Genomic DNA, 17,199 nt, shown 5'->3' with positions numbered 1-17,199 from the left:
CCAGTTTAAACGAACTGTTACTACTGGCACTTTTAAGCCAATATTGACACTTTGAACCCTATTTTTTAACCAAATTTTCTGTCCATTTTTGGCCACTCTAATTTACAATTTTTAAACAGTTTCTGTGGTTTTCAAAATCCCTATATGATGACAATATACTATGGTGCAAATAATAATAGTCTTCCTGGATAACAGTGGATATTATTTAGATAAATAAATAAATATGGTTATCACAGATTCATAGAACAATGGACCATCATTTTGTCGACTTCAAGGATGGACCCCAAAAATCTCTCCCCTTTATCCCCCTTATATATGGCCCTGTCTCCAGATGACTGCTCTTCTATGTTCATGTCTGTGTTCAAACACCTTCAGATACAGTGGGGGTCCCTGGTCCCTGGAACCTTTATTTTTGGGGGTCATGGACTGAAAAAGTTGAGAACCACTGATTTAGAAAGTTCAAATGAAAAAAAAAAAAAATCAAACATCTATCTTTTTGTTTTTTAAATGACAGATTTCATGATCTGTTCTCGTCATTTACAGAGAGAACTTTTTTTTCTTCCTCCAGGTAATTATCTCAATGAACACTGGATGGCATTGTTGCTGTTCAGGAACTCATCAATTTAAAGAAGGGCAACATTACAGCAAACTAACTCATATTTGAATTACTTATCTATATTTAACAATGCGACTCCTCTCATCTTGTTGCCTGAACAAGATTTAGTAGATACGTGCATTTTGATAAAAAAAAAAAAAAACTGTAAATCTAATAAAAGAGGGAAACAAATGTTTCTGTTTAACAGATGCATCCCATATTTACGCAAAACCTACTAAGGGGAGTCTGTAATAAACTAAATTTATGGGTAAATGGAAGAAAAGTCCTTGTCAGTGTGTTTTCTACACAGTTCATGGGCGTCACTTTGCAGTGACACTTATACCAAAGACTACTGAAGCATATCTGCTGGATCTAAACAGAGATGTTTACACATCACTCCCTGTGGGAACATGGGACATAAAATCCGGGAATAGCAGACAAACTGGATTTTCCAGCCTTGCTTTGACACACCCGGCTCTCCATTTTGCCCGGGACACCAGACACCGTGAGTCACTGATTCAGTAAAGGGACATCGCAGTCCCAGAGAGAGAGACAAACAGAATAGAGGCTGTGTGACCTCAACTGTACCTAATTCTCCTTCCTATTACGCCGATGCAACTTTGGACTGATTACATTTAAAAAATCACAAAATAAAGGAGGGGTTTGTTTCACTTCCTGTCTGTTTAGATCCTTCTACTTTGTCCCTCTCCAGCCATCTCTCCCTTTTACCTGCTCCATCCTATTTCATTCCTGGAATTTGTAGCACACTTGAGTAATGAATAGCACATCAACCAATAACATGGCAGCACCATATATTCAATTCATACGAACCCGTTTATGAAGATAAAACACATTTATTTCAAGTTTTTTTCTTCAGAAAGTACTGATTCTAAAGTGCAATGAAGTGACAACAATGTATGGTCTACTAAAACAGTGTAAAAACTAGACTGAAGAAGAACTCAAGAAGGTTTAGAGCACGTGTCAAACTCAAGGCCCGGGGACCAAATCTAGTCCTGTACAGAATCAAATTTTTGCTGCTTGAAAAAAAAAAAAATCATAGACAAAAACATGAAACATTTTGTAAAGTACAAATTAATTCAGTTAGCCCAGTTTTTACATCACATGACGGCAAACACATTTCCCAAAATTCTCAAAATCAGGGAGATTTAAGTGAATATCCTGCACATACTTTATCATTTATACGTAGAAGTGCAAACTATGGCACATTATTGTGGAATTGGCTCTTTTCTCCCACCTAAAAGGTGTGGCCCACTTAAATTCAAACCGGTCCGTATTTGGCCCCTGAACTAAAATGAGTTTGACACCGCTGGTTTAGCGGAAAAGGTCCCTCACATACAATTGTTGTACATATCAAACTTTAAAGCAGACAGAGCATCAAAATAACTTCAATTTAGCTAAAAACAGGTAACAAAGGGCAACATTTAGGACCGTCTAACCTTCATTGGACAATGAAATCCTGAAATAGTATTGTTCAGTCAGAGAAGCTTTGATTTTATTGTTGGACTTCATTATTGTGTGTGAAATACTTGACGTATGAGTTATAAAAGCTGGACACAGGAATAGTTAGTACTTTACATCTACAGAATAATGCTCCATGTGTTAAAGCTAACGAGAGAGTTCTGGTGATGTGATGACATTTGCATCATGGATATGAAGCTGAGTGATGCCATATTGTCAAACAGAGAAGAGACTTAAATCAAGACCAAGTGGCTCCAGTTGAATCCACGCCAACATGAATCAATGTCTTCTAAAGGAAAGAGGATGGTACGTAAATACCTGCATGTTAGTTTAGTCATAAACAAACAAAAAGATATCATACGTTAAACATACTGTACATTAACAAATGTGATCCACAACTGTTCTTCGTCTAGGTCACTTCTCTGAAACCACATACGTTTTTTTTTTTTTTTTTACTTTAATACATATTTGCAAATTAATTGCTACAATTTTTTTTTTTTCGTTTTCTTAAAACGTTAAACATGAAAATAAATATTTAGTAGCTCAAAATGTGAATTTACACAGGAACTTAAGCTTGCAAATTTTGACAATAAAGAAAATGAATAAACTTAGCCCAAAATTGGCAGTAATAGTAACTGTATCATATCCAAAAAACATAAATATTAGCATTCTTTATTATATACAGTATATATATATATATATATATATATATATATATATATACTGTATATATATATATATATATATATATATATATATATATATATTCAAAATAATACAATTAAATAACATAAAATATCAATAGGGCTGCAAAATTCCAGAAATGTTCAAAGTTGGTAACTTTCCATGGGAATGAACAGAATCCCACATTTTTTTTTATTTATCTATTTTTAACAGGAGTGTTTAAAAAAATATTTTAGCATCATTTAAAATATCTTCATTAGTTATTCAAAAGTTCCTTTCAATTTCCGGGTAATTCCAATAAATAATTTCTGTGAGTAATTTCTATTTTTGAATATTACCCAAATTCCAGAGTTTAAGTTCCCATGGAAATTAACAGAAAATGTTTCGCCCATATGCAACGCTAGTGAAAAAAAAAAAAAGTACGTTATTAAATACATGTGTGTGTACTTGGTCTTTAGGGGCAGCAGAAAAGCAGTTTGAAACAATGAAATCTCATCTGTGCTGATGCTGCAGTGTCACTATCCTCTCCTTGTTTGTGACCTTTGTCAGATGACAGTGAAGGTCCCCAATAAGCCCCCCCACCCTGTTAGTGAGAAGCATTCACTGAACTGTCTCTTCCAATAGTAAGTGCCTCACATCCTCTTGAAAGAACACAAGTGCCTCCCATACCAATCCGGGCCCCTTACCTCTAATTGCTTCCACGCTCGGCTGAGTTTGTCTTTACCATCCCTTTCCCTCCACAGCAGCAAACTCTGCAGAGCAATTATCGTCTCTTTAATGCTACCTGGAACCACTGTTGCTTATTGCCAACAGGTAAGCAGGACTTTGGAAATGAAAGCCCATGTGGAAACACACTGAGGCGGAAATGGTGCAGGTTTTATAGGCAGCATCCCCGGGGGCAGCAGCAGCAGCACAGCTGTCTCACTGGGTTCTTCTGCTTGTACCTCACAGCCAACCTAAACTTCTCATTAGTTTCAGCCACGTAATCCTGCGTCCTCTCCACAATAGTCTGGATGTGCTCCATGTACGTCCCCTGTTCCTCCACCAGAAGAAAAATGTCCGTGAACAGGTCTTTGAGTTCCTTCATGTTGTTTTCCAGGCTCAACAGCTCCTGTTAACGAAGGATAATAATAATCTGCTTTAATGTACTTCATTAACAGACTTTAGTCAGCTGGATGAGTGCATTGGGAGATCAAATTAAAGGGAAAAAGATGCCACTTCAACAGACGTGATCTCAAATATAATTTGCTGAGGACATTTTGGGAATCATTTTGGAATTCAAAGTATCAAATTACCTTGTAATTGACTAAAAGAGACGATTAAAACACTCAGCACAGGGACCATTCTGTACCAACAGCAACGTCTCAGTAAAGATAACCTTGTAGAAAAGTCATGTGGCATGTTTTATGCTGAATGATGACCTTGCACATGTTTCCTGTGAGAAATTTGATCTGTTTTTTCATTGCTAATTTCCCACAATTCCTTTGTATTGAATGCACAATAGAAAATCATGAGCTATTGTTGTTACAGGTTCAGTTTTCACATCATAAGGGGTTTCACACACAAACGGACTAATACATTGTGGCATGATTCTGTAAAGTATTTAATTGTTTTTTTTTTAATTGAGTGTCAAAAATAGTTTATTTTAGGAATAAGGGGAACATGCTATCACACATTACACTGCAGCAAAATGCAATACTGTTTAGCAAGAAAGGGGATACTCACTGTATGACAAAAAGCTGTAAGATACATGTGCTTTCTTGCCATATGTAGGCATAAATACTAATATAATGGAAAACTAATCAGATCGTCTCTAATAAAACCATTTCTCTGTATATTTTGGCTACGTTCACACAGCAGGTCTTAATGCTGAATTCAGATAATTTTGTATAATCCTTTTTTTTGTGTGCTCGTTCATATTTACACATACAATGCGTCTTCAATCAGTTTGGAGTATGAATGGAATGTGACCCTGAAGTGACCCGCATGCGCACAACAGGTCCTGAGGTTCTATGTGTTAACTCAGGCACACACTGTTTACTGAAATAAATATAGAGTTATCTCGTGTGAAACTAATAATATGTGGTTAAATGAATCTGTTCCCACACAATTAAAATCTCTATTTTCTTCCAGAATAGTGTTTTTGTTGGTTCAGTTATCTTACCAGGGATTTAAAAGTTAAGGTTAGCCACAGGTGCAGGAAAGTTGATGGTCTGTAGTAAGAAGGTGCTGAGTCATTGCACAACATGATTTATTTCTAGTTTAACAAATTGTTAAATCTTGATTTTATTTGTCATTAATCATTAATAGCCTCTGTGTTAAAAAAAAAAAAAAAAAAAAAAACTTTTTAGTTCGATAGTTTTTTTTAAAGCTGTACGGAGCCATTGCATTAGTGTCAAAGAGCCACATTAGGCTCCAGAGCCGCAAGTTGCAGACCGATTGACCTATATCAATGTGACCTGATGCGACCTTGTTATGTTCCGCGATGCGCGTGCAGAAAAGAAGAGGCGTGGCTTCTGGTAAATTGCAGAGGCAGTGGGAGGAAGTGAGACTGTTCAGGGCGGGACATCAAGACGTCCTCCGGATAGCAGCTTTAAACATTTCCCTAACTTGTGATAACGATGGTGAAGTTGGGGTTAGAAATTGAATTTTGAATCATTTCAATTTTTAGACAAATCTCTTTTTTCCATTTTATTGATCCTCTAAGACTGAGTCCTGTCTGCTGATCCCACCTTATGTCGTTGTTCAATCTCTGCCAGTTGTGAGCGGGTGATTCTGGTGTCATTGACCAGGTTCCCATTGAAAACCTCCCAGTTCCCCGTAGCCATCATCTCGTCCACCTTCTTGTCATTCACATCCATGTCCGACACCTGCAACTGTCGTTTAATGAAGTCTTTGCAGCGATTCTGCTTGGTCAGCAGGTTTTCATTGTACTGGGACATTACCTGGAGATAATCAGAGCAATCAAAGAAAAAGATATGGGAAAATGTAAAGTCGCTTAACCACATAACTTACATTCACAAGAAAGTTTGTCATTGCTTGTAGTTTCAGATGCAATTAAGACTTTTATGGTATAAAATCACTAATAATATGTTAAGGTTTCATTTATTCAGGCAAACTTTTTTCAGGAAATTTCAGTAGATGCTTTGATGGTTTCCTTATGAAGGAACTCGTAAGGACACATCAAAGCAATCAAGTAGATGCCTCTGAGGAAGACTGACAGTTGGCAGTCGAAACATGTCAAGAGATTAAAGTAAATTTCAAAGTGAATTTCCTGAAAAAAGTTTGTCTGAATAAATTAAACCTTAAAAATATTACAGTATTTCAAACAAAGAAGACAAAACTTACTGGAGCTAAAATCACTAATATTGTTTTCTCTAAAGCAGGTGTTCTCAACCTTCGGGTCAAGACCCCATATGGGCTTGCCAGACATTGGAATGGGGTCACCAGATGCCTTCAGGAAACTAGGAATATTTTGTTCACAATTTGCGCCCATTTTTGCTTATTTTTACTCTTCAGCAACTCCTCCAAACTTGACATATTTTAACCTATTTTCATCACCTTTTCTTGCCATATTTGTGCTCCTTTTAGTGCATTTTTGCTGCATTACTCCCATTTATGTCACTTCTCCATCAAATATCAATACCTTTCTGCACATTTCTTCCATTTTCAAGACATTTTCGGCATGTGTAAACTCTTTCCCACCTGATGTTGCATATGGTGACCCATTATTGTCACTTTTAACCTTAATCCATGCTTATTTTTGCAAATTTAACCAAATTCACGATTGGGCATGCCCATTACTTGCCAGTGTGAACTAATTGTTCCAACTTTTTAACGAATTTTTGTTGCTTTAGATTCTCATTTCACTACCTTTTCCTCCATGTTTGGTCACTTTTAGCCATTTTATTTCCGATTAAATAAAAATAAATTTTTCTGGATAACAGTGGATATTATTCAGATACATAAATAAATAAATGTGGTTATCACAGATTCATAGAACAATGGACCATCATTTTGCTGACTTTATGGATGGACCCCAAAAATCTCTCTCCTTTATCCCCCCTGAAAGATGGCCCTGTCTCTACATGACTGTTCTTCAATGTTCATGTCTGAATTCAACCACCTTCAGGTACAGTGGAAGTCACCGGTGTCTGGCACCTTCATCTTGGGAGTCGCGGGCTGAAAAGGTTTTGAACCACTGCTCCAAGGATCATAACCCTTTCTTCCTTCAGAAATAACACTTAACTTTCCAATTACTAATAAAGACACAGGATCTGTTCCCCAACCTGCTGAAATCTGCGGTACAAAACCGCATGCTGTGAGCGTTGTATTCTGGTTGCAGCAGCGTTGGGGCCCCGCTGCTCCTCGCTCCTCTGGGCTTGCTTTGAAAGGGCGTCCAAACGCCGATTGAGGCGCTCTGCTTGAAGCTTAATGTCCTGCGTTATGCTGCTTTCTTTCTTCATCACACTGAAACGACGCATGGTTGCCACCAGGATTTTTTGCTGCCGGGAGAACTTGAGGACCTTTGAGTTTGTGAGATTAAAATACCCTCAGTCATTGGTAATGAATATTTGGTAACACTTTACTTGAAGTTTTATACATACAGTAAGGCTGACATTACGCTGTCATTATTATTACATGACACTTGTCATTAGCATGAATAAGGTGTCATGAAGGCTGTCATTAAGTGTTGTTTATTACTAATCCTTTGTTACCCTAACCCCTAACCACTTGATACCCTAACCCTTTGTCACCTTAACCCTTTGATACCCAAACCTTTTGTTACCCTAACCCTAACCCCCCAACTCTGATACCCTAACCCTTTGTTACCCTAACCACTAACCCTTTGATACCCTAATCCTTTGTTACCCTAACCCCTAACCATTTGATACCCTAACCCTTTGTTACCCTGATCCCTAACCCTTTGTTACCCTAACCCTTTGATACCCTAACCTTTTGTTACCTAACCCCCCAACTCTGATACCCTAACCTTTGGTTACCCTAACCACTAACCCTTTGATACCCTAATCCTTTGTTACCCTAACCCCTAAACATTTGATACCCTAACCCTTTGTTACCCTGACCCCTAACCCTTTGTTACCCTAATTACTAACCCTTTGATAACCATACCGTGTTACCCTAACACTAACCCTTTGTTACCCTAGCCCCGAACCGTTTGTTACCCTAACACTAACCCTTTGATACCCTAGCACCTAACCCTTTGTTACCCTAACACTAACCCTTTGTTTCCCTGACCCCTAACCCTTTGTTACCCTAGCCCCTAACCCTACCTAACCCCACTAGATCTCTCCACCTAACCCATAAAATGCCAACATAGCTCCAAAGGTGTCATAATTTAGCAAAAGGTGTCATAATTTAGCAAGCAACGCTTAATGATAGCGTTCATGACACTCTATTCATGCTAATAACAGATATTTGACAGTGTAATGTGGTACAACTATAAATTAAAAAGGATAATTGCGACATGTATTTTTTGTCCTTACCTCTGTTTCCAGTTCTGTGATTTCAACTTGGATTTGTTGAACTTCAAACAGGAAGCTGTCGATAACAGGCTCCTCCTCAAACAGCACAGCCTCAGGCATGATGACCTCCTCCTCCACAGAGTCATCATCACCATGCTCTGATAATGTGTTCTCCGATGCAACCTTGGCAAACTCTTCAGCCCTCTGCTGCAGTTCTTCCAGTCGGTCTTTCATGGTGGAAGAGCCCCTCACTCAGGGATATGACGGGAAGCAGCAGGTATATGTGCGGGTTGTGTGCTCTAATAAAGGAAGAAACACACTAGTGAACAATAGTAAAGCAATAAAAAAAACATGATAAGCCATGAAAAATACATTTTAGTTAAAACATTTTGAAATACTTAAACAAAATATCTTAAAAATATTATATTTCTATCACTAAAGCTACTGGAGATGATTTTTTTTCTTTTCTTTAACCAGATAAATCAATAGTGTAGGCTTCATAGATCAATAACCAAAGATCATTTGCTAGGGAAAAAAAAAAAGAATTAAAAGGTAGAAATTGAACACTAAACAATCTCTTATTGACATTTTTGGAAAAGTTTTGTGCATTGCATTGTGGGTTATGGAGTATGGCATGGAAGTGTTTTTGCTTCCTGAATTCTTACTGTGATTTCTCACATTTCTTCAGCAGACAAGGTGTACCGTGATTTGCATATACATCAATTTTGCTGTGGTTTGTTTCCTCGTATTCCACATGATATCACGCCACACAACAAGACATTCAGTCACGGCCAGATTTGGATCTTTCGGTGTCGACCCCAAAATAAACATCAGCCATTGTTTTGCAGCTACTTGCAGTCCACGAAAACACCAGAAATGTGTTGGGAAGTCATTTGAACAAGAAATCCCGATAAGGATGAAGTAAAGACACTTCTGTGTATCCGTCTACGACAGCGCTTCTCAACTTTTTCAGCCCATGACCCCCAAATTAAAGGTTCCAGAGACCGGGGACCCCCACTGTACCTGACAGTGGACAAACACTGATATCAACATTGAGGAACATTCATGTGGAGACAGGACCATCTATAAGGGGGGATAAAGGGGAGATATTTTTGGGGCCCATCCATGAAGTCAACAAAATGATGGTCCATTGTTCTATGAATCTGTGATAACCACTTATTTATTTATCTGAATAATATCCACTGTTATATAGGAAGTTTCTTATTATTTCCGCCATAGTATATAGTCATTTTAAAGATGTATATCCTTATTTTTCATCAAAAATACAATGGGATAAAAGTAAATGGTGAAAAACTACAGAAATTAGTTAGAAGTTGCAAATTAGAGTGGCCAAAACGAACAGAAAAAGTGGTAAAAAAAAGTGTTCAAAATGTCAATATTGTAACAATTAGTTGGAACAAATAGTCTTAACTGGCAAATAATGGCCACGCAAATCATGATTGTAGTTAAATTGGTAAAATAAGAATGAAACATGGTGAAAATAGATTAAAAGTGACAATAATGGGTCAAAATATGCAAAATTAGGTGCGAAAAATGGTGGAAAGGGTTTATAATTGCCGAAAAATTTCTTGAAAGTGCAAAAAATGTGCAGAAAAGGCAGTGGAATTTGATGAAGTGGCAGAAATGGGAGTAATGTAGCAAAATGCATTCAAAGGAGCAAAAATATGGCAAAAAAGTGATGAAAATATGGTACCTTTGGTGTAGTTACAGAAAAAGGGTAAAAATAAGCAAAAAAGGGCTTGAAATGTTAAAAAAAAAATATTCTGTTTCCTGAAGACATTTGGCGACCCCCACCACAGTGTTTACAGTGAAGATCAAAACAAACTTTCCAACAACAATGTCAGCCTTTTGGATCTTTTTTTTTCCATATATTTCTCTATGAAGCGTATATTTGTTTTAGTCCTCTGTTTGACTTGGTCTCCATCACCTGATTCTGTGTGTAAATACATATAAAGGCACCACAAGTTAATACTCTTTCTCAGTTCACTTCCCAATCCAAATCAAAGTCTGATCAGTGAGTTTTCTTGACTCATTTGCACTTGATCTATCCCAAGCATGAAAAACAAACATTTCTGACACACATATTTTTAGCTGAGCATGAGAAAAAGCAGCTGAAAGTTTATGTCCACCACATCAGTCAGATCGACTCCACTTCATTTTCCCACGAGAACGCCGTTGTTTGTGTTGAGCGGCACATTCATTAACAGCCAGACATTTGTTTCTCCGTCATTTTCTATGTCGCCACAAATTAACAATGACAAGTGTGGAAAAAGTGTGTCTTTGGTAAATACACTTAGAAGAGCTAAAGTAAACAAGTGTACCAAGCGATGTGTCCATTCTGAGAGTAACTTACAAAGCATGAAAAGGCTTTTTGAAGCAGAGATACTCAAAGCTGTTCAGAGCCACAATAATAGTATATTATTAACTTGAGCTGTTTCTGCCAAAGCTTCAAATGCATTTGACAAGAGATGCATATTTAACTAAAGGTAACTAGTATTATCCATGGTGGCACGTGTTTGGCCTTATTTTGTTAAAATTGTGATCAATATAACAAACATTATACTGTTAATGTTATATTATAATTCAAATGTGTCCAACAAAGCTTAACGTAGTTGGTAACTTGTTATTTCACATTTTTGGATTGGTTCAAAACACGGCTCTTTTCACAAGTTTTCTACTTGATTCCACTTGGTAAGTTGAGAAAAAAAAGTACATTTATACATTGGTTGCACATGTTAAAGTTATGTTTACTAAAAATGATTTATCCGTGTTCAACAAACAAAAATTTCAACATTACTATTTGTAGTTACAGTGCATTAAATTACCGTATATTAAATTAACCAAACTTTTTAATGTAAAGTATATTTATTTACATTATGTTAAACTATGTTTTTATATACAGTGTATTAAATTACCCTATGTTGTTCATTTAAAGTATATTCATTTACCATTTTTTTTAATGCATAATATATTTAATTACCCTGTATTAACTAAAAATGACTCTAATATAGAGAATATTCACTTGTCAAACTAATATGACTTTAATTTAAGTTTTTTAAAGTTTCTAAAATTCAGCCACCCCATAATAAAACAATGCATGCATTCTGGCAAATCAAACTATCATGCTCAAGTCTCATACTTTATTACCAATATTTTGCAAACTATTCTTGCACGTTGACAAGTTATAAATACATGCTGTGCATCCTTTGACCTGATCGTGTCTAAACTCTTAAAGAATTTTAAAACGAGTTGAATACGGCACAGAAAACACATTTCGTTTGATGTCAGAACTGTATTCTTGTTCCCACACCTTCCATTGTCCTTCCCTGACTCCCTCTTTCCTGTTCCTTTCCCCTTCACCAATGTGTAACACTGCCGTCTCTTTTTATATTCTGCCTTTAATACATTGCTTTAGTAGTAAGTTATAGTAAAACATGCACTGATGTTGCGAAAAGATTGCACTACGTGTAGTGTTGACCTTGGACAGCATGTGCAGACAAGGTAGAAAAAACAATAACTTTTTGGCTTCTGTATAGCAACTAAAGTATAACCGACTTTACAGAACTTAAGGAAAACTTAATGTTTACTGTGGGCTAAGGGCCGTCCCCCCCACCCCTACTTCCTATCCGTGCTGACTCAGGAAAGCAGATTAAAAAGATTGTTCAGAGGATTTGTGGTCACATTCTTCCCTGTTTAGCCCAAAAACCTGTAAGAATGTTTTACAGAGAACCACAGTCGCTCTCTTTGCTAAGATCGTTGCAATTATATATTATTTTCTCTTCTTACGTCTGTAAAAAACTTGTTTTTGGAAGAAGTGCGCATCTATTTTCATTCATTTCAACAGTCAAATAGAAAGAAAAGTAAAAAACTGCAATGTTTATGTTTGAAAACAGTCATGTAGACAAACAAAGTATTGTAAGTTTAACAGAATTCAACTTTTCCCATCTATAATGGTAGTAATAAACTATAAATATGTCAAAAGAAGATAAATATGTTTAAAGAAAACATTTTGCATGCATAATTTACCTTAAAGTGGTACATATTCCATGTTAAAGCTGGATTTCAGTCAAATAAGAAATTAAATCCAAGACAAATGAGTTCAGACATGATGAGGTCACCTTCAGATCTGCTGACACACACCTGAGGTTCATCACTAGTAGGTTACAGACTATCCATGTCATTTACTGTGAAGAAAGACAGTTACACACACACAAACAAGGAAAGTTCATGAAACTCTGAAGTCTGTATCAAGCCCCTCCCCTTTGGCTGAGCAAAGCCTGGTCAGAGCCAATAGAAAAACAGCAGCTTTGAGAAGATTTCTTAGGGAAAAAAGAAACAAGAGGTGACGTGACGAAGTAAATGACGTCCCAGTCAACACATTTAACCCTGCCCTCAGGGTTCTCCTCCCAGACAGGAAAAAATGGAGCAGAGCAAACACAATCGTATTACGTGCACCGCCGAGGCTAAACAACAAAAGTGTCTCATGGAGTTAAGTTTCAACTGCAAACTTGATTTCCATGTCAAGTGTCAAAGCTCCTGAACTGTACGAGTATAAAACCACATGAACTCTTCAAACATTTCAATCATAGCTTTTCATAAAATCCAGGAGCGGCCCCAGGAGGTAGAGTGTGTTACACTGACATATACACAATGCAAAGGACAAACACAAGAAAGTGATACTTTGTCACTTTAAACATGTCTGTGTCATTTATTCTTTCCCTGGAAATGTAAGGGTGTCATTTTTTTTCACACACCAGAATCCTGTTTTCAGGTTTGTTAAAGTTAATTCAAAATATCAGGAGGGAAAAAAAAAAAAAAAAAAAAACTACACAATTATAAAGAAGAAATCTTACCGGTTAAAAAAATCGATTTACAAGCAATACATTAAAGGTTAATGTTGCAGCAAATATGGGTTAATCTCTTTTTCTAGCTATTTGGCAACAAAATGAATACAGGTTTCTTGTACATTGGTGACGTTTACAAGAGAGCTTTAATTCCTATTTATAAAGATTCAAAATGACCTTGTATACACCTAAATCCTAATGAAAATGGCCATTCCTAATTAAACTTAAATCTGAATTAAGCGGCTGGTTTATTCTGATTTTTATTTCGAATGGAATAATTATTTGATCTTGTAAACGTTTAAATCCCCTTTAAATTAATGCAGGTTGTTCTGCACCTGCTCGTCTTGTCATGATGGCACGCTGGTGACGACATAAAACAAGATGGCCGCCCAAAGCAAGCGTTGGACTAGAGCCGAGACTATCTATTTAGATTATTAAGAGCCTTAGTACTTATTATGTAGTCTTTTATGTTGTAGCCGAAAATAAAAGGTTTGTTGTGTGTAATATAGAATAATAAAAGATTTAACATATCAAATAATTCAAGAATGTTGAGACGAGTTCCAAGAGATGGACTTGTTCCTTTGCTTTATTCATTTAATTTATTTAAGTATATTTTGCAACATATTTAGTGCAACAGCACCAACTTCTTCAGACATTCCTAAACATAACGTAAAACATGTTTTCCTCTGAAGTTATATGAGGAGTAGTAAACTGAAAGTGTTAGAGAACACAATAACTCAGTTTGTTTTCAAGTAAAATACATACAAGAGTGTATCAGGAACTTGTGGTAACGACAACATCAAAGGGGAGTTTGTCTCACAATAAAGCTTTTGAAGAGATTCCTGGATATTTATGTCATTAAAGGAATGTCAGAGGATGTGCTTTGATACCACTGTAGGTCTATAAAGGAAAGGAAAGGACGACAGCTCCCAACTCAACACACTCACAATAACAAAAGTATATTAAACACTGTCAAACTCATTTTAGTTCAGGGGCCAAATACTGTAACCTGGCAAGTGCCACATTGATGGGTAGCCCCTCCCTCTAACTCAAGTTCTTCACATTGATCTGGGTCTGTGTCCTTTCAGAACCAGGGAGGGGCATGAACAGAATGCTTGAAGCTGATTGGGCGAAGCACCTGTCCACCGTGATTTGTTTTAGCCAATCACACGGTAACAATCGATGATTTTGGGATAGTAATGCTGCGGCACGTTAACCATCCTCCTGCGTCGACATCTTTCTGTTTTGATTCGGTGCTATGCTAATAGCGGTAACCCAGCTAGTTCCTCTCCCCGCAACTGCGCACGTGCCAGTTTTGCTTCGACGCTTCTGCCTTCGTCACACCCGGATATCCCGCCCTAAACACAACACTGCCTCGTGATTGGTTCGGTTTGGTTTTGAAAGGCCAAGGCGGGAACAGTACAAGATGGAATCTGGTGTTCGTGAACACCAGGAGAAACAAATACTGACCAGTTTGTTTTAAGTGGGCGGCAGATTTTAGGCAAGAAATTTAGTAATTTCATCACTAATATGCTCTAATTTGCACTTCTACATACAGATAAATGATACAATATGTACGGCACTGATAATATCAAAGCAATAAGTGACAGATATCAGTCCCTGCAGGATCTTCATTTCAAATATGTAATTTGGGGAAAATTTGTGGAATAAGAATTTGGGAAAAATTGAGAATTCTTTTAACAATGTGAGATGGAAAAATGACTGCCACCATCTGATAGAAGCATGTGAGCCCTGCTAATAATGTGGAGTATTATTTTGGAGATATCTAACTGAGATATTTACAACAGATTTAGTTTCATTTACACTAAAATTCATGGGCCTTGAGTTTGACGTGTGATGTAAAGTATTAGGATTATGATCTGTGGCTACACGGGATAAAAAAAAGTAAGTCTTGTAAAAGAATGTCTGAAATTGATAGACTGGTTAAAACATTTCTGAAACTCTCCTGCTTGTATGTTATTTCCTGAATTATTTGGTCATGGTCTAATTAAAGTTATTACAGAGAAGGAAAAGCAGTGATGTGGCTACAGCGTCCCACTGTGGGGGTTAAATGCCTCAGGAATTCATAGCTGGAGCAGACAGAGTGGCAGGTTGGCAGTGGGAGAGCAGAGCGTGGAGACCAGAGGGAGACGACCTGATTAGTTGCAGGTGGGAGTCACAGGTGAGGTGAGTGAGGCTGATTAGCAGGACGGGGAGCAGGAGCTGTGACACCAGTGACTGGGTGCTTCAGGTGGTAATGATTAGGGTATGGCTGTGTTAGAAATGCCATACTCCATACTATGCACTATAAACTCAATGAGTATATACTGTCTACAACATACTAGTATAAGTATGATTAGGATGATGACCAATGATGATATTTGCCACTGAAGTATACTTCCAAATTTCCCAAGATGCATTTCGAACCATGAACAATGACTAAAACCCGAATTAAACTGAGGCTAAATATCTCTGTTGTGTCTCCACCTTTGAAAATTCTGAAAGCATTTTAAGTGAGAAAGTGACCAAGTAAAATATATGGTCATTTATTCATTTTAATTTTTTTTAAAGGGACAGTGCATATTAATGAATGTAAATGTGCCAGAATTAGCCAAAGGCTACGATCCATCTGCAGTCCCCGGCAGGTCAGAAGAAATAACATTACAATGAAAATACAAATAGAAAAAATAACAACACGATAGAAGAATTGGACAACTGACACACACCAGTGACAGCAACAAGGAACACTGAGAGGACACATGAAATTTTAAACTTCAAATTAGTGCTGACAGATCTGGTTTCTTTTCTGACATTTTTTTTTTTAGATTGTGTTCAAAAGTGTTAAATGTGGTGCAGTCTCTTATTGGAGCTGGAATCTCATTCCAGACCTCAGTACATTTGATCCATAAAACTCGCAGAAGCATATTTAATTCATACATTTCGGAGACCCTCCATTGCGCTACTGACTAAACTTAAGGTGAACTTCAAAACAAGAGCCCTATTTTCAAAAGGGTTAAACTAATGGAAGACAAGGAGATATGCTTTTCTTTTGAAAAGGGGATGTTTGATTTTTAGCGTGAAGCCGGTGTCGCTTACTGAGTTTCTAACCGTGCTGAAATTGCCATGTGCAAATTGTCATACTAAGATTACAATGATATCTTCACATTAATATTGTGTCTTAAGAAGTGTATTAATATATTTAAAATATTTCAGCAACTTATTTGTCAGTGAAGTGCATTTGATGCCAAAAATTAACTTTGAACATTTACTTTGAAATTGAATGAACAATGTCAGCACAGCGGAAGCAGCAAAAACTCATTTTCCGCTAGTGCACATGCTCAGATACAATCTCAGTACGTGACACGGGTCCCAGGATGGTTTTCCGTTCCACTCGCAATGCATCATGGGGGTGGTTGAGTATGACTAGTGTGACCACCATGCAAAAATGTCCCAATGTAGTATACATCTTGGTATTTCTTGCATACTCAATCTTTCTATACTATCTAATGTGGACGCACTACATGTAATGTTGACGTCAGGCTTACGTTAGACTTATTTACATTAGTATGCAATTTTAAACACAGCCTATCTGTATTCCTTGAGCATTTTTAAATAAATTAAAAAATCAGTCTCATTGGTCCAATCCATGTACATCTCTCTCCCCAAACACAGTGCTAGGACATGTGCCCACCACCAATGCATTGTACAATCTGTAAAATCTGATTTAGGTTCAAGCTCCTGGTTAGTAAATCATTTTGTATATTTTAAAAATGCTGCTACTGTCTCTGTTTAAAATTCTGGGAAGAGCAACCGTCCGATGGGTAAATGTCCTACAATCCTCCAAACACACAACTCACACTCACAAAACAATAATACACAAAGCGCATGGTGATCAGAATACACAGAATGAATGAAGAAGTGTACCAACATAAAGTGTAATAATAGTATGCAAGTATGATCAAATCTGAAACTGTAAAAACTCTATAAATATTTGTAAAATACATGCTCAATAGGTTGACTAAAATGTAAACATTAGGAAGTTTGTAAAAACAATAAACTAAGTCAAAAAAATTCAACCAATATGTAATTT

At 36.9% G+C, this 17,199-nt stretch overlaps 1 protein-coding gene across 2 annotated transcripts; it reads right to left on the bottom strand.

Annotated features, from left to right (window-relative positions):
• Positions 1-1,634: 1,634 nt before the first annotated feature.
• On the bottom strand, positions 1,635-12,463 carry LOC114455352 (syntaxin-19-like). Of its 2 annotated transcripts, XR_003672676.1 has the most exons (6): positions 12,292-12,463; positions 8,266-8,543; positions 7,048-7,284; positions 5,491-5,703; positions 3,445-3,869; positions 1,635-2,363 (listed from the first exon to the last, which is right to left on the bottom strand). XR_003672676.1 is itself a non-coding variant. In XM_028436542.1 (5 exons), exons 2-5 carry the CDS (start codon positions 8,476-8,478, stop codon positions 3,636-3,638), a joined length of 897 nt encoding a protein of 298 aa, XP_028292343.1. In that variant the 5' UTR covers positions 8,479-8,543; positions 12,292-12,463; the 3' UTR covers positions 3,014-3,635. The 2 variants fall into 2 exon arrangements, 1 of the variants encoding a protein (XP_028292343.1); XM_028436542.1 differs by lacking the exon at positions 1,635-2,363 and having other exon boundaries at positions 3,014-3,869.
• Between the last annotated feature and the right edge of the window lie 4,736 nt (positions 12,464-17,199).

Source organism: Gouania willdenowi, chromosome 21 (assembly GCF_900634775.1).
Source record: "Gouania willdenowi chromosome 21, fGouWil2.1, whole genome shotgun sequence".
Classification (NCBI taxonomy): domain Eukaryota; kingdom Metazoa; phylum Chordata; class Actinopteri; order Blenniiformes; family Gobiesocidae; genus Gouania; species Gouania willdenowi.
Note: the sequence above shows the minus strand (reverse complement) of the source record. Positions and strands in the feature narration are given on the sequence as shown.